Here is an 18,560-nt window from a genome sequence, read left to right as displayed (position 1 = left end):
TACTTTATGAATACATGAACTTAAAATATAACGAGAAATGTCCTTTCTAGCCCTTAATTGACTCATATTATTGATAATTTTGTTATAGAAACTTGCCATGAATGGGTACATGGAAGTATACAGCTATGAAAAAGAAAAATAATGATCTACTAGCTATAAGCAATCAATATGTGAAACATAAAGACCTAGATCTTTGAACTAGTGATCCCAAAATCAATAGGGCTCATATACTATATATGGTTATTCAATATGTGAAATATGAAGACATTGTAATAAATAGTTTCATGATAATGAGTGGAAACCATTATGACATTTAAGGCTCTTGTGACCTTCACCTTTGACATAGTCACCCAAATATAAATAGGGGTCATCTACTAGTTATGACCAATCAGTATGTGAAATTGTGAAATATGAAGACTTTGTGATAAATAGTTTCAAGATGATAAGCAGAAACCATTCTGACATTTAAGGCCTCTGCGACATTAACCTTTGAACTAGTAACCCCAAAATTAAAAGGGATCATTTACCATTTATGACCAATCAATATGTGAAATATGAAGACTTTGTGATAAATAGTTTTCAAGATAATGAGCGGAAACCATTTTGACGCTCAAGGCCCATGCAGTGACTTTGATCTTGGACCTAGTTACCCCAAAATCAAAATAGGTCATGTACTGATTATGACCAATTACTTAGTATGTTAAATATGAAGACTTGGTGATAAAGATCTTTACGATAATGAGCGGAAACCATACTACCATTCAAGGTCGCTGCGAGCTTGACCTAGTGACCCCAAAATCAATAGGGCTCATCTACTACATATGGCTATTCAATATGTGAAATATGAAGACTTTGTGTTAAATAGTTTTCATGATAATAAGTGGAAACCATTCTATCATTTAAGGCATTTGTGACCTTGACCTTTGACCTAGTGACCCAAAATCAATCTACTAGACTAGTTATGACCAATCAGTAAGTGAAATATGAAGACTTTGTGATAATCAGCGAAAACCATATGGTCTACCGAGGGACAGACCGAAAATTAGGCTTTTGAATAGAAATATTTGAAATCAATCTCGCAAAATGTGTAATCATCACTCCATTTACATTCCAGTACATTCAAAATAATTTTCAAGAAGGTTTTTAACCTTAGTTCTTATAAGTTGTGGGAAAGTCCGAGAGGGAGCATTCAGAGAAAAACACTTATCCCATTTTCAGGACTAAACCAGGCAATAATCTATAAACCTTTTTACAATTATCTCAATGACTATAGCCATTCTTTGGTGCGCTACATTATTTCTTGATACTCTCACTATTGCTTAAAATAAAATTGTGTTTTACCTTCGAGTCGACGGATTTTCTGCAAAAAATGGTCCAAGTGGGAGCATTCCGCAGGTGCGCGATGACGAAGTATCCTACCATTAATTAAAGTAAATTTCCGACGTGATTTGTTTATCAACGTCATAATTGACGTCATATGGCCTGCAAGCATTCGTTTTTTGTGCTGTGCAAATGCACTTGACAGCCCTATCTGTGTGATAGGCGAATAGTACAGAGTCTTGTGCCATTTCATGATGTTCTATAAAAATTAAATCGAATTAGGAGTTTTCAACTCCTACGTAGGACTTTTTAAATCCTACGTAGGAGAAAAAAGCCTAATTAGGAGATTTAAACTCGTACGTAGGGCTTAATAACTAGCTCCCACGTAGGACTTTGAAAATTCCTACGTAGGAGATACAAAAGCCTAATAAGGGGTTTAAAACTCCTACGTAGGAATTATAAACTTCTACGTAGAGTTAAAAAAAGCCCTACGTAGGAGTTTAAAGCCCTATGTAGGAGTTTTAAATTCCAAAATAGGCTTTTTTTTCTCCTACGTAGGAGTTATAAACTCAAGCCATAAACTTTTACTAGGATTAAAATCTTTCAAGCATTCCATTTTGATTAACATGTAGGTATTAGACAATTATCAATAAAAGCTTTTTAATTCTAATTTAACTCACTGAAATCTTTTTCATGCTGTACAAGTACATGTATGAAATGAATTAAATACACAGATGTTCTTAAGAAAGCAATTACAAGTACATCATTAAAAAATAACAATAGATGTTCACAAGCAAATCCAATATGTTACCGCGTAAAACTGCTGCAGACTTCCCGGAATCGTTACTAAGCGATTAAAACCCCTCTTAAAACCCCTCTTAAACATCCTGTAACACATTTTTCATTGTTTTCAATCAGAAATAGGATGCTCTTGTTAAGATTTATCAATATTGCAGGTTCCAAAAAGCATTATTTATAAAGATATTACAGAATTTAACATTTCATGTAAATAATTTTTTTTATTTTCTATAAAGTTTTAGTCAAATTTTACAATAAGAAATGCATGCATATATATTTTAATGATTACATTATAATGTGCACAAATATTTGCAGTAAATATTTTTACGTATTCTTTGATGTTTAAAAATTGTTTTATTTTCATATATAATTTCACTTAGTATGGTAAACCACTTTGGTCACAACATACAACATACAAGAGCTTTAAAGTAGCAGCATGATATATTATTTTTTGTTAACATATTTCATTTACCTGTGTTAAATAACAGAAACATTTTGAGTTACATCTCTTTCCAGAATAAATCACAAGAGTATGGAAACAACAGAACCGGGCATAACCGGTTCTTTTAAAGATATTTATTGTTACTGATTTGTTTAAAGTTCTATTGCATATGTTGACAAAAGATTAAAATCTTTAAACTCGTGAAGTTCTTTATTACTTTATTATATGATAATGAAATAAAGCAGAGGCTAAAGGAAAAGTTGTAAATCATAAACAACATAATATTATATGCTACAACGTATATCCTAAATAATGCTTTTTCTTTGAGACATTTATAAACATAACTTCATTGTCTTGAACGTGGTTAAATTAGTTTAAAGATATACTATGCTCATCTTTAGGTGAACAAAGACTTTTTTTTTGCAGAAATTTATTGAAATTTACGTAAGTCTAACCGAATGCGTCTAATTTGAATAATAGAATGTACAAACTATGCTCGGAAAGCTGCATTTTCTATTATTGGTCATGTTCAGTTGGCCCTTTCTTATAAGTTTCTTCTCCAGAATGATGGCATCGATTTACAAGAAAAATGTGTATGCCCATAATAAATGAAACTTCACGTAGAAAATATTCGCGTTGTGCTTCTGTTATGAAGAACAACATGGTATTAATGACATAAAACAAACAAAAGATGTAATTAACAACGTTTCATAAAATTTGGCTTGAAACTTTTATTTCAGTTCTTTATATATAGTTTTGTTTTATCAAAAAAGTAGAGAAGTAGAGAAAAACTGAAGTGAGTGTGGTGCTCCAATCCTATTTTTAGTCTCACTCCAGATCTTTACAGACATTCGTCTACGTAGCATTTTTTTCGGTTATTTTAAAAGAATGCAGTGAACAGCTGACAATTCCTTTGCAGTCATTCTACGCGTGAGTAAAACCTCGCATGTATCTTCATGTATATATAAATTCATTTAAGAGAAAAGACGACATCTGCCGTTTGATATGAAACATTTGTTTGAATAAACAATACAATGTCTTGGAAAAGCGAAATACATAAAAATGAAGAAGCACACATTAAGAAAAATCTTCGTATTAAATATATGCGGTATGAAAAAATAGCAAGAAGAAGAGCAACGTATACAGAACGTAAATTCATCTTCAGAAGTGAATTAAAATGACCTTGTTGCAAGTCAGCTTTTCGCGCATATTGGTATTTTATGCTTTATATATGTTACCTTGTGAAATTAACCTCGGCATAACAGTATGTTTAAGAACTGTTATGTTATTGATCGACAATTAATATATTTTTGCACGAAAACAATGAACAGGTATGTACCATACGCGAAACGTTGCACGTCCCTTTTTGATGACGTTCGCTTCTCGAAGAATCCGAGTGGTGCGATATTAGAATGTTTAAGCTTTTTGTCGCTCATTCTCATAAGCAGAAACACGAGGATGCATTAAAACCCAAGTCCGTAGGACGAGGTATTCAATTAGTCCGAGTGTTACGGAAAACAAGCAATTATCATAGTATAGCAAGCAATACATGAACCCTTCTATCGGTAAGAACCAGGGCCATTGGTCATTCAATGATGCAAATGAATAAATGAATGACATGACTGAACCTAAATCTTTTGACTTCTTAGTTTATATCATAGTAATATGTTAAGTTTCCCAGCTTATACTAGTTAGGAAATTATGTTTAAAAAAGAAATCCAATTTCTCAGGATGAATATGTATCATCAATGTTTCAACTTTTCTCAATTTTAAGTAAATTTGTTGGAAAATTTAAATACAATGTACACAAAATTAGACCAAGCCGGAAACACTAATCACCCATTCTCAATACCATTTACAAATATTGAATCACGGAGAGTGAAAAAATAATGTTCTGAGATCATAAAAATAATGTTTAAATATGGAAAAAATTTACAGATGAATGATACATATTTTACTATTTAAATACATACTTCGAAGTTCTTTACATATTTATCAATGAAAAGCAGTTCGACATTAGAATGTTATTGGTTATTTATGATACAAATAAACTCCTCATGGTAAACTAATTCATACATGTTACGGTTGTTTTTTTCACCCAAAATGCCAAAAAGTAATATAATAATTTTGTAACGTACATTTCAGTTTAATACTAAAAATATCAACAATGAATTCATTTAGAAAGTCTGACAGGAATGGGAAAACTTAAACATTTCTGTTTGGTATTATTCCTTTTCCAAATATTTTAACATCTAACTACAAAAATCATTAACACTTGGTCAGAATGAGACATTGTATATGCACTCAGAAATAAGATGTATTTTAATTGATGATTCTGTTCATATAAGGTAAAAAGTACATGTGAACATCATTATATGCGTATTTAACCCTTATATGACGACATCCGTATGTTTAAATGCTTTAAGATATCAATATTTAGCATTTTTGAAGACTTTCTTAAAGACTTTATTAAATACTGTTGTAAACTCTCATTGGTAACGTACATTTTAGATTTCTGGCATAGGTGTTGTACATACAAAGACACCAAGTAATATTTAACATTGTAAACAAAATGTTTCCTTTTTTAATTTTCATAACAACAAACATTTTTACACCATAAAATAATTTAAAAAGACATGTGATCATCCCTGTATGCTACGTTATTCATTGTTATGAGAATAATTTTGTAGCAATGTCCAGAAATGTTTTGAGCCCCATTATGGTGTAATTGATAAAGTTTGTTGCATTTTCATGAAAACAAATAATAAAAACATATTTTACTATCGCAAACTTCAATTTTATGTGCAACTTTGCAAGTAACATACATTTGAAGATGATTTGTCGAAAGTCCTGTTAATATATTTCATTAGAAATTCGTATCTTTTAAGACATTACGGTCACCAAAATCACATTTGTGAAATGCAGGTAAAAATAAATGCTTTAGAAATGTAACGCATTAACTTGAAATGATTAATTGTTTTGTTGCTTTACAACATATTCAAGTGTTCTGTATACAATTACGTAAATTCTGAAAACAATCATTTACTTTATACGAAACATTGCTTATATAAAAAAAAAACATTGTTTGCTTTTATTTTATAAAACATTGTTTCTTTCATTTCACGCTTTGTTTGTCAAATATTTCGGATTCTGTAATAAGTAATTCTACAATAACGCTCTTTGCAAAGATAACTTTCGGTATCTTTCAGCTCTTTCTCTCCCGTAGCCTTTTTGAATCTCAGCTCTTAATTCCGGCCCTTGAAATTTACGTTACAACAATTGAAACGTACTTTACTTGTTGTTAATGTAAGTGAGAAATCATTGTTTTGTTGACCTTTATAGTTCATACACAACGCACAACAATGCACATTTGAGTGTGCAGATGCTAGAGAAAAGATTAAAAATGTTAAATATCATCACAACTTTTCAAGTTAAACAACCACATATTGTACTAGTCCCAACTTTTGTAGATAGAAAAAAAATACCTGAATAAAATTCATATCCAACTGATGCAAATACATTTATCTTTAATTTGTTTTCGTTTCTAATCATCCTATTCTCACTTGTTATTACATGAAAAACATTATCATGAAGTAACTTTTAAGAATTCGGGAGATACTCTTCATTGAAATTGCTGATGATAGTTTTGAAATGTACGTTACCAACAGTAACGTACATTTCATGGTACTTTTAAGCAGAAATATGCTTTCCACTACTACCTTTTGTTTACATTGCGAAAACACTTGCTATCACATCTCAAAATCCAGCAGAATGTTTTCAGTTGATATATGTTTATATACATAAAATGTTTTCTAATATATATTGTGATATCATAAATCAAACATGAATTTACCTCAAATTATATTCACAGTGACACAATACAAGATTTATTGAGGCTTTGATGTTACAAAAATCTTTGCTCCATATTAATTATCTTACCTAACGTATCATATTTTAACTGTAGTGAATATTTTTTAAATTGTGGTAACGTTCGTTTCGGTAACGTACTGACCACTTTTCAATGAAGATCTGGACATAGTCTTGACCAATTATAACAATTTTTTAACACATAACTTCTTATTGAAGAAAGCTTTAACTGCTTGACACAAGTCTACCTCTTTACATTTTCATCAGTTCCTGTAGCATCAGTAACGTACGTTTCGCGGCAAAAATTACGTTTTAATTTTCTCAGAAAATCATCCATCAATTACAGCATCTTTATATACCACCTTTAAAATAATTATTTCGGCCACTATGGCCAATTATCTGCCAGAAAACTTCAAACTTTAAAAGATTTTATTTTTTTAAATATTCTTCACTGTTTGAAAACACGCATTCCAAAAGGCATGTATCAGTGAACAGGAAGAAACAACAATTTTGTTTACATTTTTATCATAGTTTTCAGTATGTTTCACTGTTAAATTCACGCTAAGGCATTGTGAGATATACAAACAGCAAACAATTGTTTTATAAAAGACCAATTGAAACATGAAAAGATTTAAAGTTCATTTATCTTACAGAGGCAGTCACGTACATATCATTTTTAACTATTGTGCCATCAATATTTTTTTCAAATCATGACATTTGACCACCTTTTTTGTTTTGATTTAATTTAAACGGAATAGGTTTGTTTAAATCAAATATAAAGCACATAATAAGACGAATATGTTGCGTGGAAAGCGTTTTTATCTATTCTGTAAATGATATTGAGAATGCATGTAGTGTAAAAAAATAATGGTGGGTATTTCTGTTGAAGTACAAAAAGGTAGAAATGTTAAGAGAATCATGCCAACTCTATAATATATTTAATACAAAGTATAAATTTAAATGCTATTCAAAACCATCAAAAGCTATAATATACATCATATGAAATAACATAAAAATGTCCGCAAAACATGATTGTTTAAGGATGTTTTCGGATGTTTTCATATAAACATATAGGCAAAATTAAATCTGTTCAATAACATTTTTGGCATGTTGTTAGAATATGATAATAGAAACATTTTAAGCAAACAAAAATTGGGGTCACCGTTCCACTTCTGAGTTATCTACCCTTGAATCAGTATGTTTACTTATTTGTGGTCATTTCAAGGGCAGGGAACTTATATGTATGACTTAAAAATATTGCTTTTACTTTTGGACTATGTTTTCATTTTTACTGTAGATCACAATAAAAAACAAGAAAAGCATTGATGCAAAGCATCAAAGGGCGTCCAAGCAAGAAATACAGCAAGTGAAGATGAACTAGTAGACATCTGATGACCAGATATTCTTATAAACTTTTCAATGGTTAATTGGTTTTAAGTTATCAGTATTGTATATCATTTATGAATGGGCGGACGAAATACATTATTCATCATGAACTTTGGTAAGCATGCTAGAGATTTGAATATTAAATGATTTTTCCACAGGAACTTTAATTCTATCAATATTAACGATAATATCCAAAACATACAGGTCTATAATATCCAAAATATACCCCCTAGATGGTATAAGGTTATTTATTCTCTATAGGGGGTGTTTTTGGATATTATCATTAATATTGGTTATTTGATAGAATTTCAAGTTTATGTGGTATTTTCTTTGGAACATACAAAATAATAGTCGAAATGAACAAAGTCTGTTAATTGATTTATTTGGGAGGCCAATCTACGGTTTTAATTAATTACTTCAAAAACCTCGTCTGACCCATCAGTGTGTTTACATTCCTGTCAATAAACCCATAACAAATAATGTTAAAATTGCAGACGAAAAATGAATATACAATGATATAACAATTCGTGCATTTAATTGTTGATATATGTTTGCATTTCTTTTCCTGCAAAATTCTCCAGTTCGTTATTTATTACCATAGCGCGACAGGAAAATGACCGTTTCGGTAAACTAAAACTACTTTTATATGTAGATTTTCGGACTTTCACAATGTTAAGGTCATCGTTCTATTTATTGGTAAAGCAATAACACACATAATAACTCACTGTGTACTACAAAATGATTAAATTAAAAAACCGAAGAGAGCGATTAATTGACGGATAAGATAATATCATTTGAATATGTTTACATTGCGAAATTATCCAGTTCGCTATTCATTGTACATATCGCAGCATTTCAATTTTGATTATCAAACGTACTCATACCAATCGGAATGTTCGGCAATTATGCCCGACGAAAAGGCCCGAGAAGTTGCAATTGCCCTTTCACAAAATCTGATTTAATTCCATAAGGGGCGTCGCGCTTCGGTGCGGACGCCAATAACAGGTAATTCCATATATTATTCCTGTTAAAAAATAAAATATTTAAGTTTGAATAAACAGACTTAAAAGTCTTTAAAAAAAGGCCCCTACCGGTTAGAACCCCAGCAACATTTTTGAACGGTCATTGGTCATTGAATTATGCCATTGAATGAATAAATGAATGAATGAATGAATGAATGGTTGAATGAATGAATTAATGATTGAATGAATGAATGAATGACATGACATGAATGAACTGAAATCTTTTGAGTTCTTAGTTTGTCTGTATCTTAGTAATGTGTTAAGTTTCCCTGCCTAGTAAGGAAATTACTAGAATGAAAATTATTACCCTATTTTTATGTTTTTATGAGATATGTCAAGGTTGCCATCACTAATGTACCTACTATATATTTTAGTAGGGTATAAACAACAGATAATCAAAAATCCAATTTCTCAGGATAAATACGTATATAACGTTATTTATTACATGCGTTTCGGTGTTTTATAGAAATATATCAGTTAGTTATAAACTGGTAATTTCATTGTTTGAAACAGTGACATTAACAATTTGATAATTGTATGTTGTATTATTATTTGGCGGGCTTTTTATTTAGTACTAGGTTTAAATGTCTTTTTAAACATTTCGTGCATATAATAAAAAAAATTGTTACGATTAGTGTAAGATCGAAATATATTTCACCTCATGAACACCAAAAGTTCATAATTATTTCACTCGTGACTGCTCCGTTCGTGAAATATACCTTTTGGTGCTCACTCGGTGAAATATATTCCGATCGTATACTGAACTGAACAAATATCCTCTATATATACAATGTTTCAACTTTTCTCTATTTTAAGTAAATTTGTTGGAAAAGTTCTTTAAAAGTGATCTCAGAAAACCGTTTTTAGAAATGAAAGAAAGATGGACCGAGAGACACACTGAAGGCAAATCTTTTAAATAGTCCTGGTTATAACCAGAATATAACATTTTTAAAAGCACAATTCTTAAATCAAAAAGGAGATAACTCTTGAAGTACAGTTGCTAGACTTATAAACATTGCCATACATGATGTTAGTGTAACAAAGAACAATTAACTAAAGTTTAAAGAACATACCATTTATAGTCTCAAAAAAGAAAAGTGAAAAATAACAACTTTCAAATATATTTCCATTTATGTTTTTTTTTAAGTTTAAGTAAGAGATAATTCTTGAAATATGGACGCTAGATTTATAACCCTTGTCATATTGTTATGATGTGAGTTTGAAGTAAATCCGATAAGAAATAAACACTGCGGATGATCACGTGACCAAAACCGTTCAATGGGCTCATAAAATGGCGGTTAAACGCTCGGTTTAAGGTAAGCATACAGTTAACGTTAAATTGATATGTAAAACTAGGCTGCACGGAACCCCTGTATAAAAACCACGTGCTGTTCTGTTATTGGTTACCGTACTTTGAAGCTCTCTCTGTTTAAGCTTGAAAGTCGAAAAAGTTGTTTTGGTTGATGAGTACAATGGACGAACAGGTACTAAAATGCGTTGTTTTCAGAAAAAGAAACGCATTTTGAGCAAAATTAGCAATGGCATCTTGTGCACAATTGCAAGTTTACCGGTCATGAACAATTGTCTGTCTTATTTCGTCAATTTGTTTCATTTAATTATGCTTGTTTCCCGCTTCCTGTCTTTGAAATCATACAAATATAATATTTTATTTTTCTTTCAAGCAAATCTAAGATTCAAATATGAAACTTTCTGTTTCATTACAAACAATTGATACTGAAATGAATGTTAAATTGTTAGAACCTATTTATAACCTTGATATCTTTCGTGTTTGTTTTTTCGATAGGCTTTCGTTTCGTTTTGTTCAGGTTATTATGAAAGGTGTAAACATTCCATTTGATCCATTAGTCATACTAAATATTTTACTATAATACATATTTTTTCTCACCAAATTGTAACTATATATTACTATTATCCTAAAAATGTAATATAGGCGTTTTCCATTATGTATTTGTATATGTTTATATATGTATTCTGCTGATGTTTCCCGCTATTGTAGGACTTGTGCATTTTGTAAATAAATTGAAATTGAAAGTGAAAAGTAGGAAGAAGTATTAAATTAAAAGAATTCATTTAGCTTGCTATAAATTCTCATCTTAAAAGTATTCTGCTTTGATAACACACGTGTACATCAGCTTAAAAGTATTTACAATACAAAAATAAAATAAAAACATGTTTTTTATATATTTTTTTCTTAATGTAGTTAATAATGAATTAATGTGGTACATTGACTTTAAGTAAACAAACCCCTGCTCTATATTTCATTTCATAGTTTAGAAGATATTTGTATTTTTTCTTTCCTCTTAAGTATTTTTTGTTCTGTTCTTTTCCGATCAAATGAGGCGAAGGGAAAATGCCCTAAACGCAATCGCTGTATACTCGGTGTCCTGCAAGATGAATTGTAGTATATCAAGATAACCTAACGCAGGAAAATACATACATATATATTGTACAATTTAGAGCATAGAATCACTTTATTACATGCTTTTCGGTGGTTTATAGAAATATATCAGTGAAATAAAACTAGTAATTTCACTGTAAGAAACAGTGAAATTACCACTTTGATAATTTCACTGTTTTGAATTTAAGCCCCTTACGTTGTTTCAGTGAAATACAAGCGTACACAGTACTGGGTACCAACTTAATGACGTGACGTCGTAAATGCCGTCACGTTGTATTATAATTTGGCGCGCTTTCTATTCAGTATTAAGTTTAATGTCTTTTTAAAACGTTTCTTTGCATGTAATAAAAAGAAAATTTGTTTAGTTTAGTGTAAAATCGAAATATATTTCACCTTGTGAACACTAAAAGTTCATATTTCACTCGTGAAATATACCTTTTGGTGCTCACTCGGTGAAATATATTCCGATCTTACACTGAATTAAACAAATATCCTCTATTTAATACCACAGTGCTTACAGCCCTTTGATTAAATTACTGTGTCAGCATATTACAAGAAAAATACAGCATCACGTGGTATATATAGCATCAATATAGCCAATTTCTGCAGTGTGAAGTACAGCAGACGACATTTTACATAGACTGAGAAATATGGAACATCTTTTGGGCTTTATTCTGGTATGTTTTCACATTTATTAAATTTCAATATGTCTGTTTGTTCCTTGAGAATTTATGTTTTCACATTTATTAAATTTCAAAATGTCTGTTTGTTCTTTGAGAATTATCTAAAAAGCCTATAATTATTATTTATTTAACCCTAATCATTTTTTTTTTTTGAAATCTTTATTTAGTGTATGTTTCAATGTGAATATTCCACAAAATATGTGTATATCAAAAAACGACCCCAAATCCTTTTACAACCGCATGCTTAGTTCAAGACAAAATTTTTTTTTTATATTAAAATTGTCATACACAATTGATGCGTTGTAGTTTAACCAAAAATATTTGTATTAACCGTGAAATTTACAGAATGATTCTTTGAACAAATAGTATCAAGGATATGCAGTGTCACCAAATACATATTTATATTAAACGTAACAAATTTAATAAGTATATAAGTGAATCATGGACTAATGCATTTTTAAGAATACAGCGTAAGCATAATAACAAAACAAAACATAAGTTGTCTGACACTTAAAAATCATTACATTTTTGAAAGTATCATTTCAAAATCATTTTTTTTTCAACGGCGTCTTTGATTAAAACATACGCTTACATAACTTCAACGATAATCTTTTAGGGTGAAACAAAACACAAAAGAAAATTATTGCTGGTATAATTCTGATATATTTAGTATTATTTACCATAAGTTAATTTGTAGCGTGTCATATCATTTTGATTTACTTTCTTAAATTTTTCAACGTTTTACTGTAATATATAGGTTATGGACGCTTACGTTACCGTTTTTTTAAAGAAATAATCCAAATTTATATATAATATAGGGACAATCAGGTCCGAAAACCATAAAAATAATCTACTGTCTCAGGATGATAATTTGGTCTTAACGGTACATGGAAAAGTCCAAAAACGGGGTTTTCTGGATTATTATCCGATATCGTAAAAGTAAACTCTTACATATACTATATAGCATTATTCTTACAGTATCAATTGTATATTACCGTTATGGCTCTGCCGGTAGATCGAAGACATTGTAACTTTTAATATTTTGAACTCATAGGTTCGAACCCAACGTAGTGCCATTTTATAACCACAGTTTTTTCTTCTTTATCTGTTTTTTATTATTATTATTATTTATTTATTTTTCGTTTTCCTTTTTGATTTCTTCTTATAATATATATTTTATAGTATATATTTTTTTATTTCTATTCTATTTTCTTTTTGTATTTTTTGATCGCAGAGTAATAAAATATTCGATCTCATATTAATGTAATAAACTATGTATACGAATTTTTTTTTGAACAATTGACTGCTCTGAGGTAAAAAAATGTGTCTTACCAGTAGTCGAACTTCTGCCTGTACGGGTAAAACACATTACTGACACGGTTGCTCTACCTACTGCGCTAACAAGACATATGATAACATGTAGTTTAATTTTCATTTTTATAGGTTGTGGCATTGATCTGCCTAACCTATTTTTTGCATTGTTATTGGTCTTTGTTATGTAAACAAAGGCTCAAGTTATCATCCTAGGACAGTACAATTATTCTTTTATCAGTTAAGTACAATTATTCTTTTATCAGTTAATCTCCTTAATTATTTTCTTCAGCATTTTAAACTGTTTTTGTTAACGAAGAAAAAATATACATAATTATTATCAAACAGAGTAAATATCATATTTAATTATTAAATCGGGATGAAAGTTGGAAGTAATTTTTTGAAATTATATTTTCTAACGTTTTTTATTATTATCATTATTATTATTTGTACAATATTTAATGATTAGTATTATCATAATAGCTTAATTATATTTTTCATGATTAAAAAAAAGGATGCATCTAAGATAGCTAGTTGTACATTTATATAACATTGATAACACTGATACTTATTTTAGCAAAATTGTCATGATCTCAAGGGAAACAACTCCTACTATTTTAATATCGATGCTCATTTATGAGTTGTACCTCTTGTCATGAACACTTAATGCATAGGAAAAATTAAAAAAAAGACCGAAGGTCTAAACTCTCGATTAGGCAGCAATGAGACATATTTGCCCTATACACTGTCAAACTGTAAAACTTTTTTTTTTGCATTATATAATTGTGTTTTCAAAAGTTGAGCGACACAACTTTTAAAAAGTTGAACGCTTGGAACAGAGTTTTTTTTAAAATTTGCATTGATAAAGAGTATACATTCCAAACAAAATTCAATTCAATGTTGCATTATTTAAGTGTTGATTGCCTAGAATATTTATTTTTTGTGTGTAAGATGTTTTATTTCATCTCGTGAACTTCAAAAACAGTATTCTCACGAGTGGCGTAGGCATTGTCACACCGCACTTTGGGGTCAAACGCACTTTGGGGTTCGACCCCAAAGTGCGTTACGTACTTTGGGGTCCGACCCGATAGTGCGTAACGCACTTTGGGGTCCAATTTCGACCCCAAAGTGCGTTAAACAGGTACATATGCATTTTTTAACATCAGGCAAACGACCGCACTTTGGGGTCATAGAAAATGAATGTTCATTATGTTTTAAATAATATATTGTAGTCAAAGCCAATGGTAAACAAAAAATCAGGGTATTAAATAGACGCAAAACATATGCCCTGAATTATAGTAGAATCAACAGGGATTTAAATGGTCTTGATCAGTAAGTGAAGAACTTTCACCAAATAAATCATCAAATAAAAAATTTGTATCAATTATTAAGCTTAACATATTTTTTTCTCAAATTTTCCATTTATTTTAAAAGAATGTACACCTTTCATTAACTCCATTGTTTTTAGCTAAATGCATTATTTTCCCGTTTTTTATTTACACATTTTATAGAAATATGATAGTCTTTGCATAGACAAAGGTATATAAATTCTGTGTAATCTAAGTAAGACGTTTCAGTAACAAATGTGTGTCTGATAATATGTTGAAAGAGCCATTTATTTAGCTAGGTGTAAATGCGGCTTTAAGTAGTAGTTCGTACAGGCAGTACTAAAAATATCAACTATTTAAGTAGTCGCACATTAAGAGCGGAGCTTCAGAATAATGTAAAATTCTCAGTGGGGATATAGAGGGGATTGTGGGGTATCGATCCCCCGAGGGTTAAAAATAACGTTTTAAAGGCCCATTATGCTTTTTTTATTTTTCTTAAAAGCCTAAAAATACACATTGGCCAATTACTTGAACCATCTTTTTCACCTGTTGCTTTTTGGCAATGATGAGTTCAGTTATAGTGAATTAGTATGTTATATGGAAGTCAAATACTACATTGTTTTGACTACTTTTATGACAAAAAATTTCACATTTCATTTATCGCTACTTTATTCAGGTAACAAGCATCTTACATTTCTCTGATATCATTATTTTAACATTAATAAATTCATGTTTGCTCTTTCTAAAGAAGTATGGAAGGTTTCCCATAAAACAGCCTATTTATAGTCCGATCGAAAAACTTGATGTTTCACCAGATCATTGCAATAGAGTATACTTATAGTTCTTTGGAAAACAAATATTAACTGCATTTTATTTCATTCCCAACATATTTAAAATGGGGCTCAACATGGCACCATACATAATTTATTTTAGTTTTTTGTACATATGTTATTTTTTATTTTTCGTTCATATTTTGTACATGACGCCATTTGTAAAACACCATTTTTAAACACTTCGCCATCTGTAAATTACAGTACCCCATTTGCAAATGCACCAACATTTTCATTTTTTTGGAGGTATCAAAAAAAAGAACAACACTTTTTAGTATAAATATATTCTGCATATGGTCTCGATGTGGTTAACATTTGAAACAAGGTGCCTTAAAATCCTTCATGAGGTTGAGAAGAATGAAACCCAAGTCTTAATCCGAGATTTCGGTTTCCGTTTCCGGTAACAACATTCAAATTTTTCGAGCGGATAAAAAAATGATAAAAAACATGTAATTTCTCACGCATCCAAGAAGATTTTGCGAGTATGAGATACAGGTAATCTAAAAAGATGAACTATTGATGAAATCCATGATATATGAAGCAGAAAAGTGATTTACATGGAAGTAAACACCTATGAGTTGTACCGGATATTTACCTGATATTTACCTGATATTTACCTGTCATTGACTACTAGACAAAACCTATATGAACTCCGATAAATAAGCACCGTACATATAGATATATCACAACAATTGTTAAAATTATGTTACATTATGGGAAAAAAGAGAAGTGAAGAAAGAAAGATTCAGGTAAAAGGTCAAAGGTCATCCTCAAATAAACGTAAAGTGTTGTCTCCAGGTCAAGAAAATTCAACTGAGAAAAAGCCTAAACACACAGATACTGAATCTGTTGCTGATAGTGAAGGTAGTGTAGGTAGTGCATGGTGTGATATTGAAGATTCTGACTATAAATTGAATGAACTAAATTTTGACCTGAACATGACTGACTCTCACAATATAACATTTGGTGATAACCAGTTCGTACTTAATCCATCACAACATTGCAACACTCTCAACTCCACCGTGCTGAACACAGGTCAACCTATGGCGGTCCCACAACATGTACTCGGTGTGGTCCCTGGCATGCCATCGCCAATTCTGACACAACAGTCAACCCCTACTGCACTAACCGACAATGATATTTTTAGAATTGCAACAGTCCTGAAATCTATAATACACAATGAAATATCCCTAATGGTAGAGACAAAGGTAGATGAACAAACAAAACCTCTGAAAGAAGAAATATCTTTACTTAAGAAGGAAAACCAGTCCCTTCGTAAGAGTATTTCTGAAATAGAAACGAGGGTTGACAGACAGGAGCAGTATAGTAGAAAATTATGTGTAAGAATCGGCAATTACGCTTTCGAACCAGGTGAAAACACTGATCAGATCGTTCAGGATGTCGCCAATTCGTGTGAAGTAGGTATAAGCCCTGATGAAATTGATAGATCCCATCGTGTTGGTAAATCCAAAGAAAATAGGCCTAAAGAAATTATAGTTAAGTTCAAAAGTCTTGACTCTAAAGTCAAGTTCCTAAAATGCAGAAAGAAACTACGTGATCGTAAATCTGATATATTCATAAATGAGGATCTCACCAAAGCCAGGAATGAATTATTCTACAAGTGTCGTGTCTTGAAGAAGAATGCTGCCTCTGTCATTGAAAAAACTTGGACTTTCAATGGTAACATTTACATACAAGTGAAAGGCAAGGATGAATCCATCAAAATCCAAAGTATGACAGATTTACAGCGTTTCGCTCCGTAGACTAATAAAAATATTTACATTGACCAATAAAACCAGAACTTAATTAGAAATACTGTCTACATACTAATTAGATATATTTTGATTATAATATGATGACATAAATGTTTCTACCTAGTACCTACACTAAGTTTGTGTTAGACTAATGTCTATTAGTATTTCATAGATTTATACCTTTAACAAATCAGAACTTTTTCACCTGCATAATAAAAAATTAATTGTTTATATTAAAACATAAGTTTATAGGGACATAGTAATATAATATTTGCATACCTTAATTCTGTATAAATGTTCATTATAATATTTTAATCCAATATTGTATGAAGTTTCACTGAAAAATAAAACTTACACAGATAATAAGACATGACCTTTATCAATTTGTGTAAATTGAGTCATAGTAAAAGTGAATACTAGTTGTGTAAATTTTGACCAATCTAGATGTAGTATTTACCTGACCCATTTTTATCTTCATTTGTAAAAAGAGCCGTCAATGAAAAAGCGTTTTTCACATGCAGTTTTACCTATTTTCTCTACCGAAATAAACCAACTACACCATGTGCAACATTTTTATTTTTGACAGACTGTGAATCTTACTAAACCAAAGGTTTCATTTTTCCCAAAATGTATTTCAAATTTGCTGACATTGTAATATGAATTATTATGATTTAACAATGCACTACTGACATTTTGTTGTGGATTGTTTTTGTTTGTTTTTTGTTTTTGTATCTTGTAATGAGAACATAATAGATGTATCATTTGATATACTCAACTCTATTGTCACAGGTATGATGTTCTTTTATCGTTAAAATTAGGTGATGTTGAAAGTTAGTGTTTTGTTTATTTGTTTTTTTTTCTTACTGGGGCAATATTTTGTTGACATGTATATATCTTTGACTAGCTAAATATGATACTATATAATCTGTGTCTTGATGATGATGTACAATAACTTGGCATTTATAATGTAAATATGTGTTATTATCTTCTTATAATATGTATCATTGCATAATGTCCTAAGTGAATAATGAATGCATAGTTATATAAAGATTAATAATTATATGTGTGTGATGGTTAGATTGTTACAATCAAGTCAATCATATAATTATACAAACTAATATTGTTTTGTGATAGAAATACACAAATGCTGTTCATGAACCTATCTATAATCTAATATTTTTCACTTTGATCTTTTATACATTCTCACGTCCAAATGCTTATGATTTCGCACTAAATATAGTCAATTAAACCAATACGACATTATAAGGCGTGTATTGATTGACAGCATTGGTCATTGAAGCAAGGGAAGCAACTTATTTTTAACAAGTAATGGGTCGTCATTGTTACTCTCCCTTCTTGAAAATAATAAAACTTAAAAAGTAAAAGAAAAAAAAAAGATT

At 30.3% G+C, this 18,560-nt stretch overlaps 1 protein-coding gene across 1 annotated transcript in view; it reads left to right on the top strand.

Moving 5' to 3' along the window:
- Positions 1-11,854: 11,854 nt before the first annotated feature.
- LOC132722140 (fibropellin-1-like) overlaps positions 11,855-18,560 on the top strand; it is a 33,220-nt gene continuing 26,514 nt past the window's right edge. Inside the window, exon 1 of the mRNA XM_060706573.1 lies at positions 11,855-11,931. Within this exon, the coding sequence (XP_060562556.1) occupies positions 11,905-11,931 (27 nt within the window). The 5' untranslated portion in view covers positions 11,855-11,904. The remainder of the gene's footprint in view (positions 11,932-18,560) is intronic.

The sequence above is a fragment of the Ruditapes philippinarum genome, unplaced genomic scaffold (assembly GCF_026571515.1).
Source record: "Ruditapes philippinarum isolate M1 unplaced genomic scaffold, ASM2657151v2 ctg1046_1_1_1_1, whole genome shotgun sequence".
Classification (NCBI taxonomy): domain Eukaryota; kingdom Metazoa; phylum Mollusca; class Bivalvia; order Venerida; family Veneridae; genus Ruditapes; species Ruditapes philippinarum.
The sequence above is the reverse complement of the archived record's forward strand: the minus strand, read 5'-3'. Positions and strand labels throughout refer to the sequence as shown.